The 15,756-nt window shown below is 33.2% G+C and overlaps 1 protein-coding gene across 2 annotated transcripts in view; it reads left to right on the top strand.

Annotated features, from left to right (window-relative positions):
- ADAMTS17 (ADAM metallopeptidase with thrombospondin type 1 motif 17) overlaps positions 1 to 15,756 on the top strand; it is a 511,869-nt gene that overhangs the window by 280,121 nt on the left and 215,992 nt on the right. For both annotated transcript variants that reach the window (XM_074234214.1, XM_074234213.1), the window contains exons 9-10: positions 10,778 to 10,918; positions 13,869 to 14,019. In XM_074234214.1, the coding sequence (XP_074090315.1) occupies positions 10,778 to 10,918; positions 13,869 to 14,019 (292 nt within the window). The remainder of the gene's footprint in view (positions 1 to 10,777; positions 10,919 to 13,868; positions 14,020 to 15,756) is intronic.

Below are 15,756 nucleotides of genomic sequence, written 5' to 3'. Positions count from 1 at the left end.
AGAGAGGTTTATGCATGCTTATATATATGTTTCTATATAAATAATATCATATATTCTCAACTTATAGAGGGAGAAAATATCTCTGCTTTCTCACTTTCCCTTCTGGATTGTTTTTGCATTTTCTTTATATCCCCAGACATAAAGAAAATGTGTACAATGCTTTCCTTGCACATCATAAGAACTTCATAAATGTTTGATTAATTTTATGCTTTCCAGACTTTTCAGCCAATGGAGTATCTAGGTTATACAAATACATGGAGTGCAGGATCTGAAGTCAGGAAAATTCATCTTCCTATATTCAAATCTAGTCTAAGATACTTATTAGCTATGTGATCCTGGGCAAGCTACTTTACCTTGTTTGTCTCATTTCCTGAAAAAACCACTCCCATGTCTCTGCTAAGAAGCCCCAAATAGTTTCACAAAGAGTTGGACTAAACATCAAATCTGGGAAAATGGTGTAGTCATATTTCCCTTCAGGCTCTATACTCCTCCTACTAGTGACTAACCTCTGAAATTGCTTCTAGTTTATCATATATTTAGATCTCTTGTCTGTTCATAGTTATTTCTATGTTAACTTCCCCTTTAGATTTTGAATTCCTTGACAGTAAGAACAAGTTATCTTTTCTTTGTATCCTTAGTACTTAGCATGGTGCCTTACATATGCTGTTGACAATTGTTTCAGTTGTGTTTGACTCTTCATGAATTTTTCTTTGGGGTTTTCTTGACAAAGATACTAGAATGGTTTGTCATTTCCTTTCCAGTTCATTTTACTTAAAGAAACTGAGACAAACAGCGTTAAATGACTTGCTCAAGTGCACAAAACTAGTAAGAATTTGAGTTCAGGTATGAATGTAGGTCTTCCTTGGTTCCAAATCTAGCTGTCTATCCACCATGTTTCCTTACTGCCTAACTGACACACAGAATATGTTGTTCAAGAAATATTAGCATATCATTATCTCTTCATTGACCAGAACATTTTGTTCTCCATTAGTGTGTTGTCTTTCAATAAAGGAAAACTAATCTGTGAGTCACAAATGATGGGTGAGGTGTGGCGACAGATCTACAGATTGATATAAGCAATATCAAGAAAGCAAAGTAACCTATTCAGGATTTGACTAAGGCGTGTTGGCATAATAGCACGGGAGGGAAGCTTGCCCAGAATTTCCTGCCACCCCTTTGGCTCTAGGCTCCAAAATCCCTTGCTTTTCGTGATCTGTACATGTTGTCCTCTAGTTTTCGTGGCAAGAGACTTCATTCTTCTGAAATGAAAAACATAAAATAAAGGGGCTCAATCTGCCATGCAGCTGAATAAACCCATCTCTTTCCATGTGGCTATTTACCATAGGCATTAGTGTGTTCTCACTCTGTTGTTGATTTCTTGGCTATTTGATGATTAGATAACCTTATAAACATCTAGTTTCTTCCTCATCAAAGGATGACATAAACTTGGTATTAAACAATAGCCACAAATAGCCATGATTCCTTTGAGGCATCTTGATATTTCTAAGCAGAAAAAAACTTTTTAGGGTTTTTTGTTTTACATATATTAGTGGTTTTTCTTTTAAACTAAAAGGCATCAGATTATGAAAACCTAGTTATGGCCATACAATTTTTGTATTCTCTCGTTATTATTGCTATCATTCTAATGGCATTAATATCATTACTACTCATGGATAATCAATTGAATACATGGTATGTTTTTGAGGGAACAGAATATGAATTAAATTATTCACATCAGAGTATGAGATTCTGGCAAAGAGGATTCAGGGCAAAAGACTGCCAACAATTATTCATTATTCTCCACAGTATTTAGAATGCTAGTGTTAAAAGATATGGAGATAGAAATTATCCTCTCTATATATGAAGAGCAGTTCAGGAAGTATAGAGTACATTCTCAATAGGAAAAAGTGATTTAGAAGGGGTGAATTATAGTATTGTGACTATATAATTATAGCAGTGTGACTATTAAGGTGAGGAGCGCCAAATATGTTTCTATCCAAACCCAGGAATTGGGATGTTGGATAGGAGGGAAGAGAGAAAAAAACAAGAACCATATCTCAGTCTGGTACAGCAGGGACTTCAGCTATTGAGTGAGTCTTGTATGATCATGTCTTGATTTTTAATGTCTCCTTTAGATGCTGTATTTTTAAAGACATAAGTGTTTGATAACTAGCTGTCAGTAGGGACCTGATGTCTTTTGTTTGGATAATCTTCCCTTTACATTTCAAATAGTTTATCTTCAATTAAAAAGAATTGAAATTATCAGAAGAACTCCCCCCTTTTAATAACTTTTTTATTAACTACAAAGTTGAAATATTTTAAAACGTTTTATTTTTCTCTTAATTTGACTTAAAATTGGCATTCCATATTTTTGTTTATTTTATGACAATAATCTTGTTGTGAGAGTAGTCATAAACCCCCTCAACCCCCAAAAAAGATAATAAATCTCAAGAATAATGAGAGTCAGTCTATGTTAAGACTCCAATGACTCTGTCTCTGGGATGAGTTGCCTTCCCCATCATAGCCATCAGATAAGTTGCTTCAATATTTTTCCCACAGTTGCTGTCACTAGCTGTATTTCCCTCCACTCTATTCCCCCACACTGTCATCTATTCCATTCTCTCTCTTTCTCTCCTTTCATCCTGTCCCAGTTCAGAAGTGTATTGTGTCTGTATTTGCCTTCATTATTGAAGACTTTTCATAATATGTAGTTATAAAACATAACATACTATATTTCATAACATACTATATTTCATAATATGTAATTATAAAACATAACATACTATATTAGTAAACACCACATAAAATGAAAATTGGAAAATTAAATTCAGGTCATCCATCAACATAAAATAACCTGTTGAACTTTTCTTTTGCTGAAAATTTTGTGTACATAAATATGTAGGGGCTTTTTTTTGTTCTTTAATTGTATCTTGATTGTAAATCCTTTTCCTAACTAGATTATAAATTTTTTGAGGACAGGGATATGATTAATAGTCTATTGTGACCCTTATAATGCCTAGAATTGTGTTGGGCCTGATTGTTGTGAATTAATTCACATAGAAGTTTTACTAAATCCTCAAACTCTGATCAGTTCTATGACTATTTAATTTTTATATTTAGGCATTTAATCTAAGACATTGTAGGAAATTTTTTTAAGTTTTTTGTTAATTCATAAGGCCCTTCTTAGAAGAGAACAAGCTTATTTGTTTATCCATGCTTTATTACTACAGTGTGATATTTTCTAATTTGTTTCAGTCATTTTAATAACAGATAGGAGCAAGGACAAATTTCTGTTCGGGTGTTATAAGTTGGTGTATATGATCCCTTTCAAATTTGCTCCTTTCTCCCCTATAATTTCCATTATTCATACCTAAAGAAATAAAATATGTGTAGCCTTTTCTTTTACTCACTAAAAGCAGGGAAGATAGCATTGCTGAAACTCAACTGCCCTGGGTCTCTGCCTATTGGTAAGAGGTGGCTTAAAAATAATATGGTGGGTATCTCCCTCCCTTCTTTGCCAAGGTAAAGAGCATTGCAGATACTGTCATAATTGGCAGATATCAGTCAAAAATATTTATTAAATATTATATTACACAATAGAGGAAAGAAAAAGTTAACACAAAAGAAATTAAACACATGATTTCTGCCCTCCAGGAACTTATGTTCTTTTTTTCTTTTTCTTTTTTATTCTGAACATAAGATATAAAACATAGTAGAATAGAGAAAAAGATGATTGTACATGAAGTTGCAAAATCTATTTTGAATAACTTCCTATTCCTTTTAAATATAATAAAGTTATCATGTAACTTTCTTTTTTTCTTTTTTTCTTCTCTCCCAACCTCTCCACCCTGGAGATGGCTCCTATTAGACACATATGCATACACCTATGTATATATGTGTCAACACATATGTAGATGCATAAATGTGTATGCATGTGTAAAAAACTATTCTACACATATTTCTATTTATCAGTTTTTCCTCTGCAGAGGATAGATATATCCTTTATATATCTTTTGTAGTTAGTCAAAATGATAAAGTTGTTCTTAAAAAAAAGTTGCTATTGCTATTATACAACATTCTCTTGACTGCTTATTTTGCTTTTCGTCATTTCATACAAGTCTATTCCTTGTTTCTCTAATATCACTGATCTCATCATTTCTTATAATACAGTAATATCTCATCAGAGTTATAGACCACAATTTGTTTAGCCATTCCCCAAATGACAGGCATCCGTGCAGTTTCCAATTCTTTGCCACCACAAAGAGAGCTGCTGTAAATATTTTAGAATATATAGGTTCTTTTCCCTAATCTATCTTGGGAAACTTACCTTCTAATGGTGGTGATATATTCTTTTTTCTGAACTGCTTTTTAATTTTTTTATTTTTAGTAGCAAGGGATAGTTCTCTAGATAGTGGGGAAAGGAGCATATGTATTAGAAATGAAGGTGATGTGAAAATAAAAATGTTTCAAAGAAATTATGTTTGGAGGAAGTGATTGAAATTAATCATACTGTCCTCAGGAAATGGAAATATAAAATAATTCTCATCATTTTAACATATCCACTAAAATCATCTCAGAAGGCTATAGGTCAAAATAGTATGTGCCAAGATCAAAATATTTTTAAAAACTGTGATTTTGGAATTATCTTCAGGGAACCTAAAATGCTATTCTTATGACTTTCTTCAAATATGACAGATCTTTACTTCTTGTAGATAGATTTTAGTTTTAGAAAAAAACAGAAAAGGGGAGGCTAGGTGGTGCAGTGGATAGAGTACCAGCCCTGGAGTCAGGGGTACCTGAGTTCAAATCCGACCTCAGACACTTAATGATTACCTAGCTGTGTGGTCTTGGGCAAGCCACTTAACCCTATTTGCCTTACCAAAAAAAAAAAAAAAGAATAAAGAAAAAAATAGAAAAGTCAATTGGAACTCAGTGATACAGTCCTGCTATAGACACACACAACACACACACACAACACACACACACACACACACACACACACACACACAGAAGCCGTGGAGTCAAAGGACCTGTGTTCAAATTTGGTCTCACACATTAATTATTTACCAGCTGTGTGATCTTGGGCAAGTTACTTAACCTGGATTGCCATGCATCCAGTCATCCTGATTCATTTTTGGCCACTGGACTCAGATGGTTCTGGGGGAGAAAGTGAGTCTGATGATTTAGCACCATATACCCTAACTTAAATCCAATTCACCCGAACTGTGGTATGTGTATGTGATGGAAGAGTATTGTTCTATTAGAAACCAGGAGGGATGGGAATTCAGGGAAGCCTGGAGGGATTTTCATGAACTGGTGCTGAGTGAGATAAGCAGAACCAGAAAAACACTGTATACCCTAATAGCAACATGGGAGTGATGATCAACCTTAATGGAGTTGCTCATACCAACAGGGCAGCAAGCAGGCATAATTTTGGGGTGTCTGTGATAGAGAATGCCATCTGTATCCTGAGAAAGATTTGTGGAGTTCGAAGAAAGACCAAGGACAATTACCTTTCATTTTTTTTTGAAAATGTTGTCTTATTATCTAATTCTGCTCTATCTCATACTGTATGTTTCTCCCTTAAGGATATTATTTCTCTCTCATCACATTCAACTTAGATCAAGCCATACTATGGGAATGATGTAAAGGCTAGCAAACTGCCTTCTGTGGGTGGGGGGGAGGGAAGCAAGATTGAGGGAAAAATTGTAAAATTCAAAATAAATAAAATCTTTCTAAAATTAAAAAAAAAGAAAAAGGACAAACATCATTATCATCATCATCATTCAATCAATAACACCATCCTTACATATATATATATATATATATATATATATATATAATGTAAGCTTGAACAATATATTTGTTTTAGCACTAAAAAATGACAAGTGCTCAATGTTTTCTCCTTTTTAAAAAATATTTGTTTTTAAAGTTATTGTAGTCTACTCTATAGATTATGGTTTTTTTGTTTTCTTTTTTTTTTTTAGTTTTTGCAAGGAAATGGGGTTAAGTGAATTGCCCAAGGCCACCCAGCTTGGTAATCATTAAATGTCAGAGGTCGGATTTGAACTCAGGATTTGAACTCCTGACTCCAGGGCTGGTGCTCTATCCACTGCGCCACCTAGCCGCCCCCCCCTTATAGATTATGTTTTAATGCTTTGTTCACAATTCTCCATCCTTTTTTTTCATGCTTCATTCACAATTTTAGGTAATCCCACAACTTTCAAAGAGGTTCAAATGCTTTTTGTATCTATTTCTAAAGAACCATATAAAATATATATCTTTAAAATGATCAGAAAATATTTGTAGATATTATGTTAGTATAGTTAGTATATCAAGTCGATATAGTATATATTAGTATAAACTAATATATATTATATATTATATTATATTATGTTCTATTCTATTCTATATTCTATATTACTATATAGTTATTATATCAAGTAGATATACTATATATATATTAGTATATATACATAATTAGTATATACATCAATAATAAATCTTGATGGACTCACTCATTCCATCAGTGCAACAACCAGGGACAATTTGGGGCTGTCTGCAATGGAGAATACCATCTGTATCCAGAGAAACAACTGTGGAGTTGGAACAAGGAACAAAAACTGTTACCTTAAATTTAGGGAAAAAACTGATATCTCTTATTGTCTGATCCTGCTATCTCTTATACTTTATGTTTCTTCATTAAGGCTATAATTTCTCTCTCATCACACCAAATTTGGATCAATGTATACCATGGAAACAATTTAAAGACTGACAAATTGCCTTCTGTGGGGGGTGGGGAGAGGGAAGTAAGATTAGGGAAAAAATTGTAAAACTCAAAATAAATAAAATCTTCAATTTAAAAAAAAATTGAATGAAATGCTAAATTATAGCTAAAGATTATTGCAAACGAAGATGCAATTTTTTCCCATAAAAAGTGACTGTGTTTTTAATAAGTTTTTGTTAAATATTATCTTTCCAGAAATAATAGATGCCCCTGGAGATAGACCTAAAATAATATGGAATTTTCAGTCATATGATCTTTAATTTAAACTAAAAATAGTATAAATAGTAATTTATATAAACCTCAAATATCAAGATTTTTAGCCCAGTGCGAGTTCATCTCAACTGCAAATTTATGAGGCATTTAAGGTTTGAACATTTTAATTTAGATCAAGCATGATATGTGTTAGAGGTTAGTTTAAGAAACCTAAGAATTCCACTCATTTCACTGATTCTTAATGCCTGAAACATTCCTAAGGGAAATCTTCCCAGAAGACCTTTGAGGTGAAATTTTAGCTAACATAACATTTTTAATTTTAAATCTCTTTTCAGGACTATGTAGTCATAAGGACTGTGGTACATAAAAATTATCTTTATAAATGTTAGTTGCCTTCTTTGAGTCATTATCTTTGGGTCTTTGGTTTGAATATACTGGTAATACTGAATGGTCACATTAAGAAACTTCATTAGTCACTGAATTCTACCCTCAATTTAATAGAAATTTGACCACCAAAGAATAGACTGTTAATGTTTCTGTGTGCTTTTGTACAAACCACATTCTCACAGTGCTTAATCTCACCCTTGCTAATGGTTTCTAAACCAAAAACTAGCCTTTCTTTCCCTCCTGACCACGTGGTAAATCATGCAAGCCCTTTCTCAGGCTAAGTAAGAGATGTTTCCTAAAACTTAGAGGAGGAAAGAAGAATATGACCATAAAATGGCCTAAATCATTTTCTTTCTTATTTACTTTTTTCTCAAGTAAAGTTGCTAATCTATAAAATTTTGAAAGGATTTTTTATGTGAGTTGAGAGTTGTTTATAGAACCAAAAGAAATTGTGGGTAATGAGGAAGAATATTTTATAAAGTCTGGCTTGAAGGAATAGAGTTACTAATAGGAAACCTGAAGATAATTTGAGGTATCTTGATATAAATTTCTCCATTAAACAAGCATGCAAATTCTGTATTGAATTTCCTCCCTCTAAAATAAAATAATATGAACTAGGTATGTTTAGTTTTTAAAGCTTAAATTTAATTCTTTTGCTTTAAATGACAAACATCAGTAAAAAGCTTTACATTGATCAAGAAATTTAAGTGTCCTTTATTGTAGATTATTCTAAGTTAGTAGTACAAGTCTGAGCAGGAAACTTCCTTTAGAGAACAGTCACAAAATTGCTCTTATTTCTACTTTATTATTGATGATGATGAAAAACAAAGCAAAGCTTTTAGTTTGGAATAAAATGCTCAGTTATATTTTTCTCCCACCCTCCCCTGCCTTCTCTTTTAATGGAGTTTTCTTCTTTCCAATTTAAAATGTTATATTTCAGGGTCTCAGGAAACATTGAATTTTCTAAGACTGGGTCCATCCACTTAAGTGTGAAGTGGAAAACTAAGTTATATTTTCAGTATGGATAAATTAGTGAATTTATGAATTGTAAGATAATCAACATAATATCTACAAAGTATATTGTGATGTAAATGGGCAATCAACCCAAGTAGGTAACAGTATGGTTTAATTTGTATAAGTACAAATGCTAAAAATGACAAATTATTTATTTTGAGGTTGTAGACCACTTCATTATATAGATTTTTTTATCTCTGTAACTTTTGCATACTAACCACATTTCAGGAAAACCAATTAAAATTCACAATAGATATTCCTATTTGGAAATTTTAACATTACTCAAATTCAAGATGATGTATCAAACCCCTAATAAAATTTAAAGCATCTAAATAATTTTAACAAATTTTGTTAATATCAATTACTTCAGAAGATATCATAGAAGAGAAATATAAGAAATGGAAAACACTTTCAGAAGATATATAGACATTGAATTTGGAGTGGAAAATCTTTGATATTGACCTCATTTTTCTGGTTTGAATGTCTACATCAATCAGTCTCAAATGATAATTACTTGCTAAGTTAAATAAACAAAACATAAGGAAGGGAACAGAAGTGAGAAATAATCATGTGAATGGCTTAAATAAACTCAGACTAGGATATTAAAATTATAGATCCATTTCTTCTTATATTATTTGTACCTTTCCGAATGCTACTTTAGCACTGTGATTCTTTGACATATTCATGTGGGAGACTTAAATATAAAAAAGGAATGGAATTGAAGAGTGCTTCCTACAGACACAGAGAAGTTTCTTATTTGTCTCAAAGGCAAATAGACATCTCTAGCCTCTTGTTTCCCAATCCATCTTCAAGGAAAACTTTCATTCCTTCTAGGAGAGGAACAAGAAATTGGGGCCAGAGTCTACCATTCTGTTCTCTTCAGAGAAAGGGGATACTAGATTAGATGTACATCTTTCCATTGCCTTAAATATTGCTCATTTGGGGGATGTGATCAGGTTCCATCTAAATTTTTTATCCCTTTGTCAACTTTGGGGGAGAACTCTGTATCCATTTCCTACCTAATACCAGGTTCTACAATGAAGAAACAGAGAATAGCAAAGAATTTTATCCAAATCATAGCATAACAGAAATCAGAGAAAGTGTACATATGATAACATATTCTAGAAAATATTGTATGAAGAAATTCTCTCATTAGGAGTGAGATAACTTAGCTAAACCAAGAGAGAGAGAGAATCCTAGATCTCACCCAAGCAGAAATTCCTCAAGATTTCTAGTGTAGAAAACTGAGAAGGACTTGATGGAAACTGCCCATTCCATTCACATCTCTCCAGTTCTTTTCTTCAGCAACTTGAAGTGGGATTGGTCTTTTCTATCTTTTTGTCAAAGCTGGAAGCCAGAAACACCCAAGATAAGTCTAAACAAGAGACTGGTATGAGAACCAAAGCTATCATTTCTCTCCATTTCTACCTCCTCTTTCTCAGGGTAGTATCTCTACCAATAGAGTTCCATACCAACTGGCTTTGAGACAGAAATTACATAAGCATGAGTATAGCTTTATCCTAATAGCCCTCTATAGCTTGGAGTTTGTGACAAGCAAGAGTCTATCATAGTCAATAACCATCCTGGGAATAAGGATATAATAGCAATGTTGATTCTTCCATAAGCTGATGGACCAACAATTTGTGTGTGTGTGTGGGGAGGGGGGTAAGTTGATTTGTTATATTATAAATCTGCACATCATAAAATAATTTTAAAAGAAGATTATACTGGCAAAGAATTGGAAATTAAGTAAATGTCCTTCAATTGGGGAATGTCTTAGCAAACTGTGGTATATGTATGTCATGAAACACTACTGTTCTATTAGAAACCAGGAGGGATGGGAATTCAGGGAAGCCTGGAGGGATTTGCATGAACTGATGCTGACTGAGATAAGCAGAACCAGAAAAACACTGTACACCCTAACAGGGGGGCAATGATCAACCTTGATGGACTCGCTCATTCATCAGTGCAACAATCAGGGACAATTTGTGCCTCTCTGCAATGGAGAATACCATCTGTATCCAGAGAAACAACTGTGGAGTTGGAACAAAGAACAAGGACTACTACCTTAAATTTAGGGGAAAAAAACCCTGATATCTTATTGTCTGATCTTTCTATCTCTTATACTTTGTTTCTTCCTTAAGGATATGATTTCTCTCTCATCACACTCAATTTGGATATACCATGGAAACAATGTAAAGACTGGAAAATTGCCTTCTGTGTGGGGTAGGAGGAGGGAAGAAAGATTAGGGGGAAAAATTGTAAAACTCAAAATAAATAAAATCTTTAAAAAATTATACAATTCATTACTAAATGTCATCTGAATTTTAAATTTCATGCCAATATCTCTCTTTCTCTTTCTTTCTCTTTGAATAGCATGGGAATGAGCCATGATGATGACCACTTGTCCTGTGCGGGGAGATCTCATATAATGTCTGGAGAATGGGTCAAAGGCAGAAACCCCAGTGACCTCTCATGGTCTTCTTGCAGTCGAGATGACCTTGAAAACTTCCTCAAGTAAGCTCTTCATGAGTCCATTCATAAATAACACTGAAAATAGAAGATACTTCTAAAAGCAAAGAAGTTGTACATCAAAACTAATCTTTAGCCTGATTGTAGGGAAAAGGAAAGAATGTGAGAATTGACTTCATGAAAAACTGAGATACATCTCACTCTTAAGAGCTGTATTTTCATATCTTTGACAAAGGGAAACATTTTTACAGGCAACTAGAAAAGCCTATTCTCTCAAATGTTCTTAGATTCCCAGTACCTAGCTCATGAGTACCAATTACCCATTGACTAAAAACTTCAACCTAATGATACTGTTTTGAAAAATTCCCATCCAAGCTGTTTTAAAAACATACAGAACCAGAACGAGTAGCTAAGTAACTTTGTGATGTAAACAAACAAGAGGTAACCCCTTTCTACCCTAAAGCTTTCATAACTGCATTTAATATTCATTTTGCAGACATTGCAATTATAAAGTATGGTGCCACTACCCCCTTAAGTGGAACATGAGATGTGAAGATTACTCTGATTTCTCTAGTCATAAAAGAAACAAGACTCTATTTTCATTCCTGGTTTCCTTTTTAAGAATTTGCATGGGAAGAAATCATGGCAACTTCCCTATGATGTAATACATATATCAATGTTGGCATCCTTATTCCCACATACCCTCATTCTGGAACTTGTTCCAGAAATGTATTGATTTCTGGTTTAGCCTAACTTAATAAAATAGAAAATAGAGGTGTTGCAGCAGCACACTTCTTTGAATGGCTCAGGAGGTTGACAATTGGACTTTATTTATTCTTACAATCTAGGAGGCAGTTAATTTACCTTTTTTATAAACAAAGTAAGTCATGCATGGAAATGTTGCAAGGAATCCACCAATAAACACATAATAAATTTCAGAGCATTAAAATCCTAGGCTTATGGTTTTCATCCCTGTTCTTATCAATTCTAATGTTTCTCTCTTGCAGGGAGGGAAGTTCTCATTTCTAACCATAAAGAGGTTAAGAAGGTGGCAAAGGCATGTGATCAATGATGTTATTCTTAACATGATATATTTTACTGCTGTGCAGCTGTTAGGAAAAACTCTTTAAAAGAATCATAAGGCATTTCAAAGTTACTTGAAATATTTCATTGTAAGGCTGGTTGAAAGTGAAATAAAAAATGCGGCTGTCACTTGCATCTTTGGTTAATTGTGTTATCTTATGACATTGGTCTTGGCAATGGAAGGCACATCTATATGCCTGTGCATTTTTTTCTTGAAGTATCTTCAGAAGTTTGTTTTTATTGCCTTCTTCTTGGACTTAGTAATCAAATTTTAAGGAATGTTTTCAGCCTCAAATACTTGATGGTAATTTCTTTTTTTAAAGTCCTATTTCATGTCTCCAAATCTTTGTTTTTTGTTTCCCTGTTTAAAACAGGCAAAAGTCTCACAGACTTTTAAACATTTAGTCCTATTAATGTATTTGTTTTTACATGAACAAAAACATTCCATTTCATTAGAAGTTCCTTGCAACAAAGTAAAACAGTTAAGTAAAACTAGTAATACAGTGACCTCATCTGAAAGTACATATAGGGGTAGCTAGGTGGCACAGTGGATAGAGCACCTGCTCTGGAGTCAGGAGGACCTGAGTTCAAATCCAGCCTCAGACACTTAATAATTGTCTAGCTGTGTATGCCTTTAAGCAAGTCACTTAACTGTAATGTCTTAAATAAATAAAAAAAAATTTTATAAAGAAAGTATATACAATCTTCTTCTAGTCTATACCACCAGTTTCCCCTAGGAGTATGTGGGTAGATATTTAACAATGAGCTCTGGAGGTGGGAGGAATGTACACATGAGACACTTTTAAATTTAATCTACTTTAATAATTTTTTTCCTAACAGTAAATCTAGATAATTGATAGAATAGATCAATCCTCTTTTAGTAGTCTGCTGATTTCTAAGGGGTAATGCTTGTGCTGAAAATTTAACAGTTAACTTTTGCAAACCAATGTTACCTGGCTCCAGTAACACCTCTACCTGTTACCTTTTTATTTTAAAAAATTAACAGAAATCTATTTTCTTTCCTTTCAACCCCACCCCCCTATCACCTTAAAAGAGAAAGATCCTTTGTTACAAATTCCCTCAGTGACTATACACAAAATATTTTTATTTCTACTACATCCTAAATCCATCACCTATCTTCAACATCATGTGTCATTATCAGTCCTCTGGAATCAGGAATGATCATTGTATTGATCATCATTCTTAAAGTTTTCCAAATTGTTTTTTCTTACAGTGTTATTGATTGTTTAAATTATTCTGGTTCTGCTCATTTCATTCTTTATCTACTTACATTTTTCAGTAAGGCAAAACTAATGAAGTCCTTTGCAAATTATCCTACCTGTTTAACAACTGTGAGAAAAAACATCGCCCTAGCTAGGAATCCCTTAAGCATTCACGTTATATTGATTTTTTTTCAAAGATCAAAAATTCTCCTGCTCAAACCCAGTATCTATTTATACTTTATTCATAGTAAGATCTTGCTTAATGTCTACTGTTAATAAGAAAAATTCAGAAGAGTAGCCTATTTCAAATGTTTTCCTTATAAATGCATACATATATATGTATGTATTTTCCTTATAAATGCATATATATATATATATATATATATATGTATCCAGCTCCCAGTGCGAAGAAGATCATCCCTATTTACTTAATCCTCAAATTCCCTTTATAGTCACTGACATTTTTACAGTATAGGAAACATAGAACTAAATGTTTCTCTCTATCTAAATCCCTTTTAGGAAAAATCATTTGGAAATGTGTTTTTTCTCAGTTTCAAAGGAAATAAAAAAGAGAAAAAGAAACCATAAAATAGACGTACTTATATAATATAGTAATAGATATTTTTACAAAATACATAATTTATACTTTACATATATCTTTAAATTGGCTTAATTCTTTAATATTTTAGGTCAAAAGTTAGTATGTGTTTGCTGGTAACAGATCCCAGAAGTCAATACACTGTACGACTTCCTCACAAACTCCCTGGCATGCATTATAGTGCTGAGGAACAGTGCCAGATACTCTTTGGAACCAATGCAACTTTCTGTAAGAACATGGAGGTAAGTGCTACCCTGGGGACACAACATGAATGAAAAGCTCAGAAAGGAATCAAAAACAAATCCCCAGGACAACTCGTCCTATTTTAGCCTATATATCATCTAAAAAGACAAATGACAGTTGCTACCCTCAAGGAACTTAAACTATAATGAGATAGGTGAATAGTTAAAAAGAAATGTTTAAACTACCTTCTTTGGCTCTTAAGTAATGTTTCTACATCCTATTCGCCTCATGATATGGGATTTCAAAACTTTTAAATATATTATTAAGCCAATTAGCAAATGTCTAAAATAGAATGGGAGAATTTGGTAAAGTAACATATTATTATGAAAAACTAATTAAGAAGGAAAAGCTAACAGATAGGGTCATTTGGGTTTCTTATGACTATTGAGAGGACAGAATAAGTCAGATAAACTTGATACTTGAATGGATTGATGACTTTTTATCAAATAAGGTTTCTCCAGTCTACAAATAACACTCATAATGCAACCTTCACTTTGTAATTTATGTGTTTTACTACACAAATTCTGCAGAATTTTAAACTAATTTTAAGACCTTTTTGTCTTTCTAGTGTAAACAGCCTGCTATTTTATATTTTATGGTTCAAAATGTACTATGTTAACTATTTAATCAACAAAAAAATGAAGTAGGCAGAGCAAGTATTGTTATTTAAATTCATAAATAATGACACTAGTGGGGTTAAATGATGCCCAAATTCAGAGGAAATAATAAGAGTCAGAGGCAGGATTGGAACCTAGGACTTATCCCAGGATTTCAGTGGTCCAAGGGTATCCACTTTCCTTTCTTACCCATCATTCTCAATCTGCATTGAGCCAAATCTTCCCCTTCCCAATAACATGGAAAATGACCTTTTGTATGGGTATCTTCCATATCTTATTTTTAATATGCCCTATGATTTCATTGGTATAGGCAATGACTGCTAAGGAATCTTCCTCTTCCAAAGTATTTCAAAAACTTCTCTGCAGCTTACTTAGTCTTAGAGAATGTGTGTACCTAGAGGCCAACAGCTGGATTCTGTCAGAGACAGAACTTCAACCCAGGCCTTCCTGTCTCTGAGGCTGTCTCTATCATTAAATTATCCTGCCTCTCCTATATCACTGGGGAAAAAATAATCTTGTTTTGTCTAGACTATATGGTCACATAGTAGATATCTTTTTCATAGACTGGGTTGTATATGGAGGCAAAACAGGTAACCACTAGTATAATGTGATTTGAAGGGGAATAAAAGAACTCTACTCGAAACGATCTTCTTGTTTTCCTTTCTGAGGATCTGGAATTTCTGCCAATATTAATTTCTTTTGTGTACAGCACTGAAGATTCTTGTAGAAACTATTATTAACATTTAATACTTTACATACTGCACATAATTGGGGGATTACTCTCTCAAATTACACTTAAATTACCACAGATCAGACTTCTCTCTTTAGGGTCCTTGGGGGTAACATTAAACAGTTATTGGTAGATTTCTTAATATTATCACTTATGAGCCCACACAGATGTGATCCCCTTTTTATTATTAAGTTGATATCAATTAACTAGCCAGCTATAATTAACTTTTAGAAAGGGGTATAAAAGAATAGTTGGTATAGAACATTTCCAATGGGAAAATACTCTCCCATGAGTACATATGGAGTCCAGGGACATGGCCTCAATTTTAGCAAATTCATGTGACAAAGCTAGTTCCTGGCTGTGGGAAGTCCTTTTCTTTGCTTTTTGAG

Source organism: Macrotis lagotis, chromosome 4, assembly GCF_037893015.1.
Source record: "Macrotis lagotis isolate mMagLag1 chromosome 4, bilby.v1.9.chrom.fasta, whole genome shotgun sequence".
Classification (NCBI taxonomy): Eukaryota; Metazoa; Chordata; class Mammalia; order Peramelemorphia; family Peramelidae; genus Macrotis; species Macrotis lagotis.
This window is presented reverse-complemented; position numbering and strand designations above follow the sequence as displayed.